The sequence below is a fragment of the Orycteropus afer genome, unplaced genomic scaffold (genome assembly GCF_000298275.1).
Source record: "Orycteropus afer afer isolate SDZICR_OR568_19922 unplaced genomic scaffold, OryAfe1.0 scaffold00029, whole genome shotgun sequence".
Lineage (NCBI taxonomy): Eukaryota > Metazoa > Chordata > Mammalia > Tubulidentata > Orycteropodidae > Orycteropus > Orycteropus afer.
In genome coordinates, this window is record NW_006921616.1 from 5,590,495 (window position 1) to 5,610,920 (window position 20,426).

General features: G+C 46.7%; 1 protein-coding gene across 1 annotated transcript in view; it reads right to left on the reverse strand.

Annotated features, from left to right (window-relative positions):
* The window catches only part of PHLPP1 (PH domain and leucine rich repeat protein phosphatase 1), a gene marked incomplete at its 5' end in the record, with an annotated part of 364,409 nt that overhangs the window by 98,279 nt on the left and 245,704 nt on the right, over positions 1 to 20,426 (reverse strand). Inside the window, 4 exons of the mRNA XM_007935540.1 lie at positions 5 to 1,067; positions 4,088 to 4,316; positions 6,843 to 7,037; positions 15,894 to 15,998. Of these exons, the coding sequence (XP_007933731.1) occupies positions 5 to 1,067; positions 4,088 to 4,316; positions 6,843 to 7,037; positions 15,894 to 15,998 (1,592 nt within the window). The remainder of the gene's footprint in view (positions 1 to 4; positions 1,068 to 4,087; positions 4,317 to 6,842; positions 7,038 to 15,893; positions 15,999 to 20,426) is intronic.

Sequence of the window (20,426 nt, forward strand, 5' to 3'; positions counted from 1 at the left end):
GGGCCCTGGTGATGCTTCATCATCTCCTTGACCTCCTCCTCCAGCTCCGGGGGAATGATCAACTGGTCCTCGGGATCCGGCTGCGCGGGGGCCGCGAAGTAGCCGCCAGGCTTTCGGAGGGGCGCGTCCATGGCCACCTCGATCACGTTGTGGCTCCTCTCCTGGGGCGCGACCGAGCCGTTGGGCCTCCGGCGCCCCGCGGCGCCCCCTGCTGCGCAGTCCGCCTTCCTGGGCAGGCCTGGCTCGTCCTCGTTGGCGCTGATGACGATGCCCTCGTCGCTGGCCTCGGCCGGCGCCTGCGGCAGGCCCTGCGGCGGCTCGCGCGCCTTGGCGCGGCTGCAGTGCACGTCCGCCTCCACCTCCACCCGGCTGCCGTTGCTGAACACGCCCTCGATGGGCTGCTCGTCGTCGCTGTCCAGCCCGTTGTCCGAGAAGGCGCTGGAGAAGGTGGCGCTGGACAGCTGGCGCTGGAAGGAGGTGGGCAGGCACACGGGGTGCAGCACGCAGCGCTGCTCGCCGGGGCACGCGGGGCCGCTCTCGGTCAGCGCGCCGGGCGGGGGCTCGTCCGAGGCCGTGGAGCCCACCTCGCTGCTCATCTCCGAGGTGGAGAGCTCGCTGCTCATCTCCGAGGCCATGCCGCTGCTGGAGGAGGGCACGCCCAGCCCGTCGGGGGCCCGGTCCTTGATGGCCACGTGGACCGCCGGCGGGTAGAGGCCCGGGCTGGGCGGGGGCCCCGGGCCGCCGGCGCCGAGCTCGCAGCAGCAGAAGCCGTCCTCGGTGACGCTGAGCTGCACCACCACCGCGCTGATGCTGTCGCGGCAGCCGTAGCTCTGCGCCAGTGTGCACAGCTTCTTGGCGGCGGCCAGGGCGTCGGGCACGTGGCGCACGGCCTCCACGGCCTCCTCGGCGGACAGGCTGTCCCACAAGCCCTTGCTGCCCAGGATGAAGAACTCGTCCTGGGGGGTCAGCGTCACCGACTGCACGTGGGGGCGAGGCACCACGCTGGGGTGCAGGAAGGTGTAGCCCAGGATGCGGGTGGACTCGGTCACGCCGTTCACCTTGCCGTCCTGCAGGAGGAAGGGCCCAGAGAGTTAGCGCTCCATACCTGGGGGGGCTGGGACCTTCCCGCCGGCTTCTGAGGACAGGCCCCCAGGGAAAGCGCAGGGGATCCCCAGAGGGCAGGACTCCTGCCCCCAGAAAGCCCTGGTAGGCTGGGCAGGCAACGTTTCAGGCTTTCCCTCTACTGGAACCATGTTGAACTGTGTAAAGCAAACCACCATCTAACCTCGCACAGCAAGCCTGCCTGATGAACTCCTCCTATACTCCCGAGCAGACACGCAGGAGCTCTGGTGGCACAGTGGTGAAGTATTTGGCTGCTAACAAAAAGGTCGGCACTTTGAAGCCACCAGCTGCTCTGCAGGAGAAAGATGAGGCAGTCTGCTTCTGTAAGGAGTTACAGACTAGAAGTCCCAGTTCTACTCTGTCCTATAGGGTTGCTACGAGTTGGAATCAGCTTGATGGCAGCGAGTTTGGTTTGGTTTGGGGAGCAGACACGCAGGCAGGTGAATCAACATAATGTCCCCCAAGTCCTGTTCCCCCTATAATCACCCAAGAACGGGCAGTGTTTGAGTTCTAGAAGATGAGATGGTCACTGGTATATTTAAGAAAGTTAAAAACACCACAAAACAACAAAAACCACCGGTATTGATTTGGGGGAGAAAATCCTGGTGTGACTAGCAGGGCGAGAACCCACATGCCTGAGAAGGGCCAGTTCTTAAAAATTTCCTTGAACTCACTTTCCTGGTAGCAGACGGAAGAGGCAGTCTCCTGGCTTCTGTTCAGCCGGGCTCCTGTCACTTTAAGCACTAGCCCAAGTCTTATACCATGTGCCAGCAAAGTGACCTTTATTCACAATGCCAAGGGGAGAGGGAGTCGTCCGGGAACCAGCTCAGTCCTCTGGTCTTACAAGTTCGAGGTTCTCAAGTCTACAAAGTGCTTCTACCCGCCCGTTTCTTTCTTTCTTTTTTTTACCTATTATTATGTGAAAACACAAACAGCAGGACACCCACCAGCTCACTGTTCTCTGCGGATATCGTCAGCAACACCGAGTAGGTTCTTCATGCTCTGCGACCTGTCCCTCTTCCCAATCACTCCACCGCCACTGACGTCAGCGCCACTGACGTAAAGGCACTGCCCTCAGCAAAAGCTCCTCCCCTGCCGGTTAACCACTAATTAACTTTGGTTTCTACATCTCTCCTATGCCATGTATGTGGAGTCACACGTTTGTCTTTTCCTTGCCCTGCATGTTTTCAGGCTTCGTCCATGGTGTAGCATGCATTAAGGACTTCATTCCTCTTTACTGCTGAGTAATATTCCGCTGCATATACATAAACTACAGTGTGTTTATCCGTTCATCTGCTGATGGCATTTGGGATGTTTCTACCTTTTGGTGATTGTGCAAAGTGCTGCCTACAATGTACCTATTTCCAGTAAAGGCTCCCTTATGGCGGATGTGTCTGTCTCCCTTGAGCAAGTGTTTCTTGGAGAGAATCACCACTTCCTACTCACCCTACCACTTTCCTTTGTGATTCTGTAAGGGGTTTGCTTGGTGTTCTGGGGGCAATGGGTTTTAGCTTTAACCCTCTGCCATCCCTAACTTTCCACACAACCTTCCAGGCCACACTCGCACACCAGTAGCATTCTTAAAGGTACATTTAAGCTTCCTTCATTCTACTGACATAATTTGTGCTTCGTGGAGACTGAAATTTGGCAAAACCTACTTTTGCTGCTCTACCCAACACCTTCAATTTCTCCCCACGAGGACCAATGGTGTGTGCATGTGTGTGCACGCATGGGTGTGTGCATGTGTTTGGGAGGCATGTCTCAAGGTAGCATAGCAAGAAAACTGACGGGGGTTGAATAATCAGCCATTCAGGCCAAAGTGAAGAAGACACCATCTTTGGTCGTGAGGAGCATCTGCTCCAATACCTTCTGTAAAGTCTCAGGCTGCCTGCTGCCCAGATGCCGGACAATGCCTACCACCCACTTTCATCCCCCCGCCTCCAGACTAGGCAGGGTTCCCACAGACCCCACGGGACATTCTGCGTCTTTCCAGACCTTATCAAGGCCCAGCTGGAATCTGCTGTTTTATTTATGGGCACAGATTCCCCCCACAGCCCATCTTGAACTCCACCAGCTCTGGATGTTTTTGCTCCTTTATGAGGCTGTGAACTTCGTGTGGGCAGATGAACCCCACAGCACATCCCAGGCACTGGGGGGCTCTACAGTCTGCGATGAATTAACTACTCACTGGCAGTTTTACTGGGAATGAGTTTTGTTCAATGTAATTGCACTACTGACATTTTGGGCCTCCTGACTCCTTGTTGAGGGTGTCTGAGAATTGTGTCCTGTGCATTGTGGGATGCTGAACAGCATTCCTGGCCTTGCCGGCTATATACCGGCACCCCCTCCCTCAAGCTGACAACCACAGAAACCTCCAGACCTTGCCAACCATCTCCTGGGGGACAAAACAGCCCAGGTGAACTGCTGCCTTACTTACATGGGACACAGGAAGCAGGAACCCAAACCACACCTGTCCATATTTGCACAGGCACACGAGCACGTGTGCACACACACACACAATGTACTCTGAAGTTCTGATACATCACTGCTTCCACTTTGCAGATGGGGAAACAGAGGTATAAAGGTCACAGCCTACCAGTGGCAGAGCAAGGATCTGAACATCAGCAGTGTCATTTCAGGGTTGGAGCAGAGCCCACAGTCACCAAACCTGTGCCTGTGTAGAGTAGCCACGAAGGTCCAGTGGGTCCAATGTGCGAAGCCCAGGCAGGACTCAGCACAGCACAGGACAGGACTCCGACGGCATGTGACGGATGCTTCAGAGTCTCACGTATTATCACGCCCGTGGACATCTCATACACAGAATCTGCTGTATGGCACTATGCCTAGGGAATTTTTATTTTAATCCAACTTGAGAGAATGTTCTTTGAACGGAAATGCTACCTAACTTGCTTCTGCCATGACCCTGCCATCCTGCCATCCCAAGGAAAACCATTCGTCCACTCACCTCCGTGATGATGGCCTTGTGCTGCTTGATCCTCTTCAGTTCTTCCTCACAGCTCATGATGTACGATCTGGACAGAGGCAATGGCTTCCCATTCCGACAGAGAACCGTCTGGCACTTGCCCACATTAGCTGAGGTCAAGGTGAAAGACCCACCTGGGTCCACAGGGTCATGCTTGATATGACAAAGGACAGCAGCGCCTCCGAGTTTCTGCCCAGCAGTGCCAAGTTTCCTGGAATCCAAAGAGTAAAAACTCAAACGTAGCCCATCATGCATGAGTTTTGTTAATTCCACGGAAGACTGTAGGCCAGGCCAGGAGCAAAGAGAGACTGAGGAGTTTGGTTCAGCCTCTTTCACAGCTTCTCAGAGCAAATGCCCAGGGAACTGGACATCACACACCTCGTTCACAAAGGAGCTGCTGCCAACAGGGAGTGTCACCTCAGCCCTGGAGCACAGGAGTGCCCTGGACCAAAGAAGCCCTTGGAACTGTGTCTCTCTAGACCACAGACTGCACCATCACTCCAAGGACAGCAGTAAGTGCCACTTCTCTTCCCACCACCTCTAAATCTCCTCTGCTCCCAGGACAGGTAAACGCAAGGCACCATTTAAGAGCAGGTTAAATTAAATATTACGCCCAGTGACACATGTACTTCTGAATGACTGACTACCCCTTCTCTCTCATAAGATGATGGCTGGTGTAAGCTTTACGTCCTGGACCATTCATGCTCTTGTGCTACGCAATGAAGCCTTCTGGGACAGTACTGTCTATTCTAGAACTATTCCAGGACATTCACACAGGACCGTCTAACAGAAATGCAGTGCCACACTACTTGCCATTTACCTTTCTATCTGCAGTCACTAACGCACAGACTTATCGGAACACAAGCGCCACAGTTCAATATGGCTAAAGCACTCCTGTAATGATTCCCCCAAAAGGGCAACACTTCCTGGGCTCTGCTGTTCCTGGGTGGTGAGGAGCAAGGCTGACATGGCCGCCCGTCTTACAAAGGCAGATTCTCGGGTAGTGCCGGCTCCTATCGCGTGGCTAAGTGAATCAAGTGCCAATAGCAACAATGGAAACCAGGCTGCCTACTCCTACCACTCAGGAGATCATGCAAAAAACCACACAGTTCTCCTAAGGATCAAAAAGCTCATCCCATATCCCACATCCTACTGACAAACGTGGAAAGTAAGAGATCTGCAAAGACACTGGAGATGGGCCTCCAATCCGGGTCTCGAAGCCCCCAACTCCTGGCCTTGCAGGACTCTCCGAGCTGGCTCTGGGCTCCTCCTCTCCAAGGCACAACGGTTTCCTTTCAGCAGAAGCCAGCTGGCGTTTGTGAGAAGTACAGCTGGCAGTGCTAGTCCTCAAGAGTTTAGGGGTCCTGGTTTCTGTGCTTGGGGGTCTATAAAAGTAGATGTCCTAGGGTTGTGGGATGCATGTGTGGGATGCAGTGTGTGTGTGGCACAGTGTGTAGTATGTGTTTGCTTTTCCTTTTAGGGCAACATGGTGGTAAAAACCGAACAGCAGATTTTCTCAGTAGCTGAGAGAACACTCTTTGGACTCTTAACTGCCTGGGATCAAATCCTGGATCCACCAGTTACTGCCTCTTAGGGTCTTAGGCTCTCTGTACCTCAGTTTCTCATCAGTAAAGTAAGACGAGTAACATTACTAATCTCACAGGCTAACATTCACAGCATGTAAAGTAAATATTTAGAGTAATGGTTGGGACACAGGACAGCCTCACTAAATGTTAGCTGTTATCAACATTCAGTGGCTAATAGGGCGCGTAAGCTGAGAACTGGAAAGACAGACGTGTGGAGCAGCAGAGCGCCTCACTGGGCTGGCCTCCCTGACTTAGGGCCAACTTTAAAGGCTGTTCTGAAGTGGCGGCCCTTAGCAGATATGTCTCCTTGTTATGAAGCTACTTCCTTGAAACATCGTTAAGGAAGAGATTTGGGAGAGAGAGGTCATCTCCATTGTTGCAGTGACCTTTGCGCACCAGGACTCACTCTAACTTCCTAGTGGGTCTCACCTCAGCAAGCATTTGCAGGATGACAGTTACAGACAGGGAATTCCCTTACAACCTACAAAGCCATCCCAGTGACAAAAGAACAAGCAATTCTTTGAATGAGGGCCTCTTTATAACACCCAGCCCCGAGAGTTACAAACCACATCCCATATTTGTAGGGTGACCTAAAGCACCATCAAAGGTGAAAGCTTTAGGAAATGGCCCAGGGTTCTTGAAACGCAGTGATGAATGGGGGTGGGGGGTGGAAGGCCACACCATACAAAAAAGCATTGTACTCCCAAGTCTAAAATTTGACCATGTCAGCCAAGCTAATGTGCATACACTATTTCAAACCTACAAAAGGTATTTCATGAGGGGATGGAAAACAGTTTGTTACAAAGAGAAGCCTACACGTCACAGGTCTAAGGGGCCTCTGGATTTTGTGGATTTGGGGAAGGGGGTGTTGTGAACATCCTGGAGAAATCTGGAAGCAGGACACAACTGTGAGGTCCGTTGACCCAGCCTCATACAAGGCGGGACACCACAATGCAGTGCAGCTCACCCCTGATGCTCAGGTCATGTCCACTTGCCTGAATGCACCTGAAGTGACCATGTTCAGCAAGAATGCTCTGAGCTCCTGTCTTCCAACAGGGGCCACTGCAGGGCTCCCAGCCTACCTCTGCGTGACAATGAATGTGCTGGCCACTACTTCCAGCAGAGGGGCCACTGCAGGGCTCCCAGCCTACCTCTGCATGACAATGAACGTGTTGGCCATGTACTCCTCTTCATGCTTTGTCTTCTGCAGCTCTTCTGCCAGAACGTCACTCATGGTGCACTGGAGAAGGTAGGGCACCTCCACATTGCGGTCTCCATCAAACACGCCATACAGGGCCTCCCGGTTGTCGCAGAAGTTGTTCACTGACAGGGCTGCAACGCACAACCTGCAACACAAGAGGCTTTTGTGCTAAGTCCACTCATCTTTCCTTATCTGTCCCAGTCCAACCCTTTTATAATTTTCAGCTTTGCCGACTCCATGTGGGCTCACAGACTACAACAGCACGGTCATGTCTCTTTCTTCGTGACTCCTGACAGATTAAAGATAGGTAAACTGATCCTAGCTAACATGTATCAGGGATGGGGGGGGGAGCAGACTGACAACTGAGGGGCATGGGGAAGTTTTGTGGGGCGATGGAATAGCTCTGTTATCTTGATTGTGGTGGCAGTTACATGATTACATGCTTTTGTAAAAACCGGCAGAATTCTACACTAAAAAAAGGTATAAATACAAAAAAAAGTGTATTTACTTTATATAACTTAGGATTTTTAATGGTATATGATTAAAAAAAAAAAAAAAAAAAAGTATTAAGCACCAGCTATGGTTAAGGCCAGAGCTCTGGTGGTGTAGTGCCTAAGGCATCTGACTGCTAACCAGAAGGCTGGACATTCAAACCCACCAGCCACTCCTGGGAAGGAAAACTGGGCAATCTACTTCCATAGAGATACTGCCTCAGATACCAAAGGAGGGGTAGCTACGTGTCGGATCTGACTCCACGGCAGTGAGTTTGGTTTTGATATGGTTAAGGCATTGGGCCACTAACCAGAAGATGGGTGGTTTGAACTCACCAGTTGCTCCACAGAAGGAAGAATGAGGCAATCTACTCCCATGAAGATTTACAGTCTTTGGAAACCTAATGACGGTTGTGATGAGTCAAGTGACTTGATGACAGTGGGGTTTACGTTGGCACAGTGGTTAAGCTAGGGGTTTGAACCAGTTTGAATGAGTTTAATCATAGCTAACTAAGTGAAACCAGAAGAGATTTTAGTTCTTAAAATTTGAGTCATCCACAACGACTAGAATTGGAAATATTACGTGTCAAAGCCCTGGAATCAGAAACTCAGAAGGGGCACACTGTGCCTTTTCAGAAACTTGATGTGTGAGACTAGGTTCTGTCAGGACTGTGGAGAACACCACACATCCACAGTGTCATGGGTGGCTGCCATCTTTGAGCCTGGCACCACTGTTTCCAACTCTGCATAAAATCCTATGGACAAGGTTTTGTTGCTATGCAATGCACATGGTGGCCTTGTTTTCTAAAATGGAGATTATGTTTCTAGGAAGGCTTTGACTCATTATTTTTCCTGTTCCAGTTAGTGTTCTGGTTCAATCAAATTTTAAAAATCCAGCTCTATTTCGGTTTCACTTCCTTGGTCATGAACTGAACTTTGAAGAACCAGTGTGAAGGCCTGGGTTAAGTGCTTGGCTGCCAAGTGAAAGGTTGGTGGTTTGAACTCACCAGACTCTGTGGGAGGAAGATGTGGCAGTCTGCATCTGTAAAGATCTATAGCCTTGGAAGTCTTAGAGGCAGTTCTACTCTGTCCCACAGGGTAACTAGGAGTAGGAATCAACTCAGTGGCAACGTTTTGTTGTTGTTGTTACCAGGCAGATAATACCATATATATATAAACTTATTATTTATTTGGGATAAAAAATAATGCTCATAACCATTATCATTAGTAACAGTAGTAGCTAAAACTTAACAACTCAATGAGTTAATGACTCAAAATGGGAAGAAACAGCTGCAAACATCTAGTAATAATCAGAATGTAAAATGTGTGAAGTACGAATCTAGGAAAATTGGAAGTTGTCAAAAATGAAATGGGACGCATAAAGATCAATATCCTAGGCATGAGCTGAAGTGGACTAGTTTTGGCCATCTGGATCAGACCGTCATATGATCTACTATGGCAGGAAATTTGGATCAGACCATCATATGATCTACTATGGCAGGAATGCCAAACTGAAGAGGAATGCTGTTGCATTCACCATCACAAAGAATGTTTGAAGATCTATCCTGAAGTACAATGCAGTGGCAGGATAATATCCATATACCTACAAGGAAGACTAGTTAATACGACTATTATTCACATTTATGCACCAACCACTAAAGCCAGAGATGAGGAAATTGAAGATTTTTATCAGCTTCTGCAGTCTGAAATTGACCAAACATGCAATCAGGATGTGTTAATTATCACTGGTGACTGGAATGCAAAAGTTGGAAATGAAGAACCACTGATAACTGGAAAATAAGGCATTGGTGTCAGAAATGATGTTAGAGATCTAATGATAGAATTTTGCAAGACCAATGACTTATTCATTGCAAGTACCTTTTTTCAACAACATAAACGGTGGCTATACAAGTGGACAGGAACTCTGGTAGCATAGTGGCTAAGGCACTTGACTACTAATCAGAAGGTGGGCGGTTCAAACCCACCAGCCACTCCTCAGAAGGAAGATGGGGCAGTCTACTTCCGTAGTGATACTGCCTCAGCAATCCAAGGAGGGGTTGCTATGAGTCGGGTCCTACTTGATGACACACAACAACAACAAAACAACATCATACAGGTGGACCTCGTCAGATGGAATGCAGTAATCAGATCGATTACCTCGGTGGAAAGAGGCGATGGAGAAGTTCACGATCTTCAGCCAAAACAAGGCCAGGAGATGATTGTGGAACAGGTCATAAATTGTTTATATGCAAGTGCAAGTTGAAGCTGAAGACAATTAAAACAAGTCCACAAGAGCCAAAATATGACCTTGATTATATCCCATCTGAATTTAGAGACCATATGAGTAGATTTGATGCACTGAACACCAATGACCGAAAACCAGATGGATTATAGGATGACATTAAGAACATCATCCATAATGAAAGCAAGAGGTCATTAAAAAGACAGGAAAAGAAGAAAAGACCAAAATGGATGTCAGAAGAGACTCTGAAACTTGTCCTTGAATGGAGAATAGCTCAAGCAAATGGAAGAAATGACAAAATAAAAGAGCTGAGCAGAAGATTTCAAAGAGCAACTTGATAAGATAAAGTCAATTATTACAACAAAATGTGCAAAGACCCGGAGTTTGAAAATCAAAAGGGAAAAACACACTTGGCATTTCTCAAACTGAAAGCTGAAGAAAAAATTCAAGCCTCAAGTTGCAATACTGAAAGATTCCATGGGCAAAATATTGAATGATTCAGTAAGTATCAAAAGAAGATGGAAATAATACACAAAATCACTGTACATAATAGAACTGGTTTATGAGCAACTATTTCAGGAGGTGGCATATGATCAAGCATGAATGGTACTGAAGGAAGAAACTGAAGCTGCACTGAAGGAACTGGTGAAAATCAAAGTTGCAGGAATTGATGGAATACCCACTGAGATGTTTCAGCAAAGGGATGCTGTACTAGAAGTACTTACTCGTCTTATGCCAAGAAATTTGGAAGACAGCTACCTGACCAACTGACTGGAAGAAATTCATATGTGTACCCATTCCAAAGAAAGGTGATCCAACAGAAAGCTGAAATCATTGAACAATATCATATGCAAGTAAATTTTTGCAGAAGATAATTCAAAAATGGTTGCAGCAGTATATTGACAGAGAACTTCCAGAAATGCAAGCTGGATTCAGAAGAGGATGTAGAATGAGAGATATCATTGCTGATGTCAGATAGTTCTTGGCTGAAAGCGAAGAATACCAGAAAGATGTTTACCTGTATTAAATTGACTGTGCAACGGCATTTGACTATGTTTTGTTGTTAGGTGCCATTGAGTTGTCTCCGACTCATAGCGACCCTACGCACAGCAGAACGAAATACCTCCTGAACCTGTGCCAGCTCCACGATTCTTGCTATACTTGAGCACATCGACGCTGCCACCGTGTCAATCCACCTTGTTAAGGGGCCTTCCCCTCTTTCATCGACCCTCCACCTTCCCAAGCATGACATCCTTCTCTAGGGAATGGTCCCTTATGACAACATGACAAAAGTATGTAAGACAAAGTCTGACCATTCTCGCATCCAAGGAGCATTCCAGCTGTACTTCTTCCAAGACAGACCTGTTCATTCTTTTATCAGTCCACGGTACTTTCAGCATTCTTTGCCAACACCACAGCTCAAAAGCATCACTTCTTCTTCGGTCTTCCTTATTCATTGTCCAGCTCTCACATTCAACTATGTGGTTCACAACAAATTATAGATAACATTGACAAGAATGGGAATTCCAGAATACTTAATTGCACTCATGAGGAACCTGTACATAGACCAAAAGGCTGTCATTTGAAGAGAACAAGGGCATATGATATGGTTTAAAATTAGGAAGAGTGTGCGTCAGGGTTGTACCCTTTCACCATACTTAATCAATCTGTATGCTGAGCAAATAATCCAAGAAGATGGATTATATGAAGAAGAGCATGCTATCAGGATTGGAAGAAGACTCATTAACAACCTGTGATATGCAGATTACACAACCTGCTTGCCGAAAGTGAAGATGACTTGAAGCGCCTACTGATGAAGATCAAAGACTACAGCCTTCAGTATGGATTATACCTCAACAAAAGAAAACAAAAATCCTCACAACTGGATCAATAAGCAACATCATGATAAATGGAGAAAAGATTGAAGTTGTCAAGGATTTCATTTTACTTGGATCCACAGTCAACAGCCAAGGAAGCAGCAGTCAAGAGATCAGACATTGTATTGCACTGGGCAAATATGCTGCAAAAGACCTCTTTAAAAGGTTAAAGAACAAAGATATCACTTTGAAGACTAAGCTGTACCTAACCCAAGCCATGGTATAATCACCACATATGCATGTGGAAACTGGACAATGAACAAGGAAGACTGAACAATTACTAATGCTTTTGAATTGTGGTATTGATGAAGAATGCTGAAAATAACATGGACTGCCACTGTTGATTGGGAATCCAAGTAAAATGAACAAATCCATCCTCGAAGAAGTACAGCTTGAATGTTCCTTAGAAATGAGAATGGCCAGACTTTGTCTCACCTACTTGGGTCATGTTGTCAGAAGGACCATTCCCAGGAGAAGGATATCAAGCTTGGTAAAGCGGAGGGTCAGCGAAATAGGGGAAGACCCTCAACGAGATGGATAGACACAGTGGCTGCAACGATGGGCTCGGGTGTAGCAAGGACTGCGAGGCTGGCACGGGACCAGGCAGTGTTTTCTTCTGTTGTTCACGGGGTCACTGTGAGTCAGAGCCGACTCGATGACACCTAACAGCAACAACACTTAACTAGGTGGGCACTGTTCCAGGTACTTCACATACATAATTCATGTGATCCTTACAACCACCCTATGAAGCAGGCATATTTTCAGTGCCATTTTACAGAAAGAAAATTAAGCAAGAAGTCAAGGACCGTCCAAAGTCATACACAAATAAGTCTGCAACCCAGGTTCACAGTCAGTTGGACTTTTGTCCTAGCGTTTCTAAGTCATTCTAGGTGATATGGCAATTAGAAACAAAGTTCACTTCTACAATATTCAATCACCTCCTCCTCCTGAGACCCCTTCCTAGTCAGAAAGTGGGTGTGTGTTCTGAATTAAAAAAGGAAATAATGTGCTTTAAAAAAGGACAGTAATGATCATGGTTAGGGTATCTTTTCCTCTGAACCCTCCTGAAATGAAATTTTTCATTCTGAGTCAGAACCTACTTTTTCCGAGTGTAGCTCCCTGCCTGGGTTTCCCCCAAGAGTCTCAAGTGACCTGAGAGGGAGGGAGGGAGAGAAGGGAGTAGTTGTCAGTGAGACTTGGAGGCAGAGACCAGACAGTTCTTGCCTCCCCTCAAGAGGGCAAGCAGCAAGCTACTTGCTTAAATCACTGCTTTGTCCACAACGCGAAAACAAAACACTTGAGAAACTTCTGTGGGCAAAACTGACGAGTATGAAAACAAGGGCAATAGAGGAAGGGGAGGAAGACATGGGACGCCCAGCAGGGCTGTGAAGGCTCCGCTTCTTGATCTACATGGTGACTTACGGGCGTGTCCACTTCAGGATGGTTCAGAGTCCTGTTCTCATTGCTCACGTATTTCCCATACCCCCAGTACCTCCAGGATTCTTCAATGCGCGTAACTCTCCACTTAGGACGGGGCTCCCTCCCAACGACTCGGTTGTAAATCTGGTCCAGCGTGAAGTCGGATACCTCGTTTTTTTCTTGGTTAAGTTTTCATTGCCTTTTATTATGAGTATTTTTATAAATCTGACTTTCATTTGTGTTAGGGGGTTGGCATGAGAATAACATCATCAAATCCATGCTGCAGCAACATATGTGGTAATATTACTAATATTAAAAAGCAAAACAAAAAGTGGATGGTGGTAAGTGTGGTTTGAGGTAATGCAGTGTAGTAAATTACTTTGTGTGGCTTTTCTACCCATAAGTCTTTGTAAACTCCAAGGTGGAATTTGCTATGAGCAACTGAGGAGCTCCCGATTGCTGAAGGTGTCCACCTGGAGTATTTCTGTTGGGAGTGGCACAAAACAATGTTCTGGGAGGTGCCCACTCTCTCTCAGGTGCTTAGAGTTCTGATGCTATAATTGGCTAGTTTGACCACCCTGTGGGCTCTAAAGGAGACCTCCTGGAGGCAGAACTCTCTCTGACTGCTGGTGGAGGAAGACGTGCTGCTGAAAGAGACACGCGCCCCTGAAAGAGACACGTGCTGCTGGGAAAGAGATGCGAGAGACATGCATTGCTGAGTGAGACACCGAGGGACCAGCACTGCTGGGAAAGAGACTGTGAGAGACTCTTGGCTGAGGGACGGTGGGCTGGGATAGAGACTGAGCATTCTTCCTGAACTTGAGTTGTAGCCTGGTGCTTCCCTAATAAACCCCGTAATCTGTGAGTTCTATGTGGCCACTGCAGTGAATTATCGAACCCAGGAGAGAGGTGGTGGATGCCTTGGGAGGAACGGTTGGTGAAAGGGCTGTAGGCAGCATGTCTGGCCTTGCAGTAATAGGCCTTGGGTTACTGCTGGTAATCCTGCCTTCCCCTTGTAGGGTTAGAGGAGGTCAGAACATGTGGCCTCCCTGCCCTTTTTGCAGGTAACTCAAATATGTTGTAAGTTGGGGACTACCTATATAATCAAAGGTTTTTTTTTTTTTTTTAAAAATCCAAATCGCATTCTGAAGTGCAGTTGAGAACTTTAAGGGGCCCAGAGGATAAATCAACGGAGGGTAGAGAACGGTGACCCAGTGTGAAGAGTGTGACCAATGGCATCGCTCATACACGCAGACACTGTTGAATGAGTGCTTTGTTGTGTATATTTTCACACACATTCACACAAAAAAATTAAAAAAAAAAATCATCATCTACTTGGTCACTTGTTTCATTAATATATGAGAGCAGATAATAAATTTTAATGTCCTTAGATGTTTCAAAGCCACTCCTGGATTTCACATCACTGTTCTGGACTTAACAGTTTCACATACTGGAGTCTGTAAGTGAAACATTAGGTCCTTTAATCCAAAAAGTGACTGATCTTCAGGAAGAACTCTGAAGGCATTAAACTGCATTAATTCTCTCCCTGTCCCAAGTACCATGGTCTATAGTGAGAAGAACCTAGAAATAACACAAGCAGAGCTCGGGAGAATGGGTTGACCTTCTGCTGGTAGCCTGTTCACCTGGGGCCACCTCTGTGCTAGCTGCACAGCACAAGCCACAGCCTGGGTGAAGGAGGGGAGGCTCCCGGTGCCCCCGCCGAGCTCGAGGTGACTGCTTTCTGCCCCAAAGAGAACCAGTCGGGATGGCAGCAGCTCCCCCGCTTCTGTTCATGAAGGGTCATCAGCTAGTCAGTGGCCCCTGAGACTCACCAGGGACATTTTAAAACACTGATTTAAGTCGTCTGGGTGGGCGAGTTTCTGTTGTTTCTTTTAAGTTGTCCACTTGATTAATTCTAATGTGGATCCAGGCCTGAATACTATTGGGCTCTTATTGGACCCCTGTCCAGTTTCTGTTCTTCCCCTACTCGCAATGCTCTGTGCTCTCATACCTTCATTAAACTGTAAATATTCTTGGTTATAGAATTCTGCTTTCCTAGGAGTCCGTGGGTGATGCAGATGGGTCACATACTTGGCTGCTAAGCAGAATGCTGGGGTCTCCCGTGTACCCACAGGAGCGCCAGAAGGAAGGTGTGGTGACCTACTCCCAAAAGCCCGGCTGTCCTGACACCCGCCGTCACAAGAGTCAGTGTCAGCTCCATAGCAACCAGGTTTTTCAACTGTTCTCGAATTTACCAGCAACTCTTCATGATGTGGTCATTCATAAAGTCTGTTATACCTGGGGCTGCTACAAGTGGAAGCCCACTCGATGACACCCAACGACAACATCAAACACAAGCAAGCCTGCAGAGCTTGATTAGAATTCTCAGGAAAACGCGTATCTGTAGCTAAGAGAGAACAGGCTGCTGAGAACAGGGAAGAAGGAGAAGAAACGGAGACAGGCAGGTCCCGGTGGTGGGAAAAACAGTTGATGGAAAGTGACTGGACATCAGACTGCTGCCCGGCTCACTTAGGTGGAAAAAAAGCTCCCCAGAACTACTGACGGGGCAGCCCTGCAAGTGACCAGGAGGAGGGACAAGCAAGGCCACTTCTCCTTTAACACTGTTGCTGCTCTGCTGGTGAACAGGCTTCAGAGAAAGAGAAAGAGGCTTTCAAAAGAGCAGGGATGCATTTCAGTACAGAGGCCTTTTCCAAACCCTGGAGGCCCACACAGGTATGATGTGTCAGTTACACTGTCCTAGCAACATCTCTCACAGAGAGAGCGTATGTCACGCCAGGCAGGCCTAAGCTTGATTTTCAAATATCAGTCATGGGGCAGCCTCACTGTGGGGACACATCCTCAAATAACTTTTACATGGGAAAAGCATGTGCACAGTCCTGTTTGTTGTCATCCCACCAGGGAAGTGAGGCCGGCGGGAGGCAGTTCTCGCTTCAAAGTCTCACCCAACGTACTTGTTTTTCACTCCGGAAGCTTCAGTGTAACCGTGGCTCCATACTGCTGGGGCCCCGGAGGCGTCTCCTGCTGACGGCTGGTCAATCTTGAAACAGCGGATGTTACTAGCAAGAGACAAGAAGGAAAACAGGAGTCATTAGAGCCACACATATGCCAATCACCACCTTCATCAGAGAAAAGCAAAACACCTGCAACGAACTCGCCACCACTCACCTGTGTGTAATGTGTCTGTCAGCAAAAAGAACCAGCTATTTCTGGGAATGAAAACCAAGGCGCACACACACAGAACATGCAACCTGTTCCTGTCAGCATTCATCAGCAGTCACCAGGGATGCTCACACACCATGCTAAATGGATGGCCTACTGGAATTAAAAGGCTAGCACTCAACCTCGGCTTGAGAAAACATGTAAGTATGCTTACAGCATGAACGCTCAGCTTAGAAAAGAACAATGTCTCAGCCACAGGGATACTGTGTCGAGGTGACGAGAGAGAACTCTCAAACACTCCTCGTCAGATCCAGTTTCTGCCCCACCAACCCTGTAAATATTCAGCACATACTACTGAGGATCTGTCCTCCCCTGAAGCAGCTCATTCTTTTTGTAATTGAACAGCCATCCAGGCTGAGACTAATAATGTCATAAAATAAAACTTACACAGCCAAAGAGGAACACTTCAATAAATTACAGTTGTTTTGTGTTGTGTGCTGTCGTCTACTCCTATTCCTAGCAACCTTTTATGACAGAGCAGAACTGCCCCACAGGGTTTCCGGGGCTGTAACCTTAATGGGAGCAGATCACTAGGGCCTTTTCTCCCATGGAACCGTGGAACCGCCAGTGGGTTTTGAAGTGCTTAAGCACTGTCCAGCAGGGCTCCTTTGTAAGTGAAGTGCATATATTTAACCTTAGGAGACTTAAGTTCTTACCTATCTTAGCTCCCACGTGCCTAAGTGCTTCAACAGGACCCAAACTGAAACATTAAGAGGGTAAACTCTCAAATGGAACTTACTGAAAAACAGCCTCCTATGAAGGATCCAGTGGCTCAAACAGAAATCATATGGAACGTGAAGTAAATTTTTGAGAAATGTTCTTAAAATCAAACAATAGTTTAGCCTAACTACTAAAGGGTGTCTGAGCAACATGTTCTTTTAAGATCGATGTATACGGGATCACACTGACAACAGTAACGTGAAAGGTCAGACAGGAAACTTAGGGGCAGTGAGGGTATGTTCATGGGGGAGGAACCACCCAGGAAAGGAGGGTGAGACGGTTGCATAGCTCACTGTCACCAATGGGACTGAACTGTACATGTAGAAACTGTTGAATGCGTGTATTTGCTGTGTGTATTCTCAACGACAAAAAATTACATTAAAAAAAAAAAGGTTGGGCACCACACAGTAAGCTAAATCGTGGTACTTGTCAATTGCCACTAGTCCCCCCCCCTTAATTATTTAAATAAAAGGGAAAACATGTGTTGTATCTCTTAATAACTGAAAGACTTTTACATGACCCCAAGATCGTGAAATATCTGCTGGCATTCATTAACTCCCACTTATCATGCAAAGTGAACACCCTTACTGAGAGTATTCAACTCTGAGAAGGCAATCGGAATCTAACTAGTATTTACTTTGGTTCTAGAAACAGATGGTGACAATTTCTCTGGAATAAAATGAAATACTAACGATATTTCTACTGTCAATTATCAGCAGATAGTCACTTTCCCCCTTACGCTGAAAAACTGAAAAATAAGTAAATCATGGATGGTGTCAACAGAAAAGGCCCCAATCTAAGTAATACCCCATTTTATAGCAGGGCTACATAGCTTCCTTCCAGTCCTGTCAATTAGAGAGCAGAACATCAAAAGCTGTTGTTAGGTGGCATCATCAAGATGACCCGACTCATTGTGACCCCCAATGTAACAATGGAACCCTGTCAGTCCCGTAGTATCCTCACGACAGCAGGTGTGTCTGCGCCCACTGTTACAGCCACCGTGTCAGCTACCTCGTGAGGGGCTTCCCCATTTACGCTGCCCCTCTACTTTATCAAGCATAGGTTCCTTCTCCAGGGATGGTCCCTCCTGACAACGGGGCTGAAGTAAGCAAGACCAAGTCTCGCTGTCCTCGCTTCCAAGGAGCACTTCCTGTCATGGTTTGCTCTCTCCATCACCTGGTCTTACTTCTGGTCCATTGAAAACGCTAAACAATGCACTAGGGTTTATACCTTGAGGTGCTCACTCCATCTTCAAGAATTTGAGGGAAACAGAAGGCTCACTTCTAAAGACGTGTGTATTTTTAATATGTAGATGTAAGATATACACACTCACATACATAATAAATAAAGAACACAGTGCCTTCAAACAATTCCATTTCCCAGTCTGATCATTAAGGGGAAAGAAACCCCTCACGACTCTTCCTAGTGAAGCAAGTGTTTCACCGCTGGCCCAGCTGAAGACAGCGGAGTCGTGCGGCTGTGTGACGTGATCTGAATGCCTGCTCCTGCACCTCTGCCTACCTGTCCAAGAGTGTCTTTGGGAGCTGGACTCAATCCCATGGGTTAGTCCCATATGTACCTGCCCTGGCTCACTGAGAACTGATAGTGCAAGGAACACACTAGATATGGAAATGCTTCCTGGTTATTAAGAACCCCTAGCCTTCTAGATGCTAACGGAAGGCAACGTTTTTATGGAAGAGCACTATGATTTCATCGTCTGTTGCTACTTTTTCCATCTGAGAGCACTCATGGGCTTCGCCAGCCTCCCAGTACCTCCCGGAGCACCCGCTCATCACTGAGAAGTAGACACAGAGATTGTCTCTCATGTGCAGGTAATGTGGGGCCATTCAGGCATATGGTTGCCCATCTTTTTTTCTAATTATATCATAAGCATTTTTCCAAGTCATTTTATATTCACGTTAAGTATAAGAAAGGTCTTGATACTATCCCTGTGCTTAAAATGAAAACCTATATACAGACATGGCAACAGAAAACCCTGGTGGAAGGGTATGAATAGTTTTCAACTGTTTTCCATTTAGAGTCCTCAATTTGAGAAAAACACTTTATCACGTTTAAGTGTTTCCTAGATAAGCTATAAGGCTGACATGATCTTTCCATGTAATTATGTGTACTTTTTAAAATTAAATGTTAACATCTGCTTCTTTTCTGTTTGACTATGTGTTACTTTTCTTATTGACTTGACTTGTAAGAAAAATTTCTATTAACATTATTGCTTTTGTTTTCCACATTTTTGCTAATGTCTCTTCCTATTTGCCTTCTAGATTTACTCTTGGTAGTTTGGGGAACAGATATTTTAAACATTTATGTATAAAAGTACATTTATGCATAAGCATATCAAATATTAAAGGCAAAGACAGCATACTGGTGTCTTTTCTTGACTCCCCTTCCCCTCTGTCTTTGGCTAAAAAGTCCCTTTCTACTTAGTGAATATAAATTCATATGATTTCTTCTATGTTTTAAAAATCATTTATTTTTATACGTTTAACTATTTATTCACCTGGTATTTATTTTGTGTGACATAAGAATTCAATTTTTATTTTTCTCCAAATAGCTAAGTCCATTAACACATCTTGATACCACCAAACACAAAAACTTCCTATTTGTAGAGCTACTTCAGCGGTGCTTGTAAGATGGGATGTACTTTGACAATCCATGTACATCCATGTAGTTCCAGTCCTGAAAAGTACCTTCCAGATTATGTAGGTCACTCCTCCCACTTTACAGATGAGAAAACTGAGATCTGAAGAGACTGAAGGCTGGCCCAAGGCCTCACACGAATGAATACTGCAGAGACCTGGGGCACAGGCCTGTGTGTTCAATTCAGGCAGTTATCTGATCACATTTCGAAATCTGTTTTCTCACCAAGTACTTATGTCAACAAATAGGCACATAGTAGGTCCATCCTATCCTGGAATCCTTTTAAATAATGTTCTAATTTTGATTTGCACTAAAGCTTGGGAAGTATCAATAAGTCATTCATCAATACTCAACATTTCTTGTCAGTTATTTCTAAGGTAACAGGAGATTTTCAGCGCTGCATTTGCCCACAGTGTCCAGGCACACCTTGCTTCACCAAGCACTGCAGACACTGCTTTTCACAGATGCAAAGTCTGTGACCGTCCTGCATCAAGCACGTCTGTCGGTGCCCGTTTTCCAACGGCACATGCTCACTCCGTGGCACATGTGGCCACTCTCACTATATTCCCAATTTTTTCATAATGCTCTTGTACACTTATGAGACTACATAGGGTATAAACATAATTTTCATGTACACCGGGAAAGCAAAACACTCGTGTGACTCACTTTATTACGATGGTCTGTGTTCTGGTTCCCTAGAGCTGCTCTGACAAGAGTATATCACAAATGGGATGGCCTTAACAAATAGGAGTTTATTCTCTTACACTCTGGAGGCTTTAAGTCCAAGTTCAAAGTGCCAGGTGCTAGGGGCTGGGTGAAAGCCCCTCAGCCTTGGGCTTCAGCTCTGCCTCCTGCTCCCGGCCCACTGAAGCTAGAGGCTTTTCTTT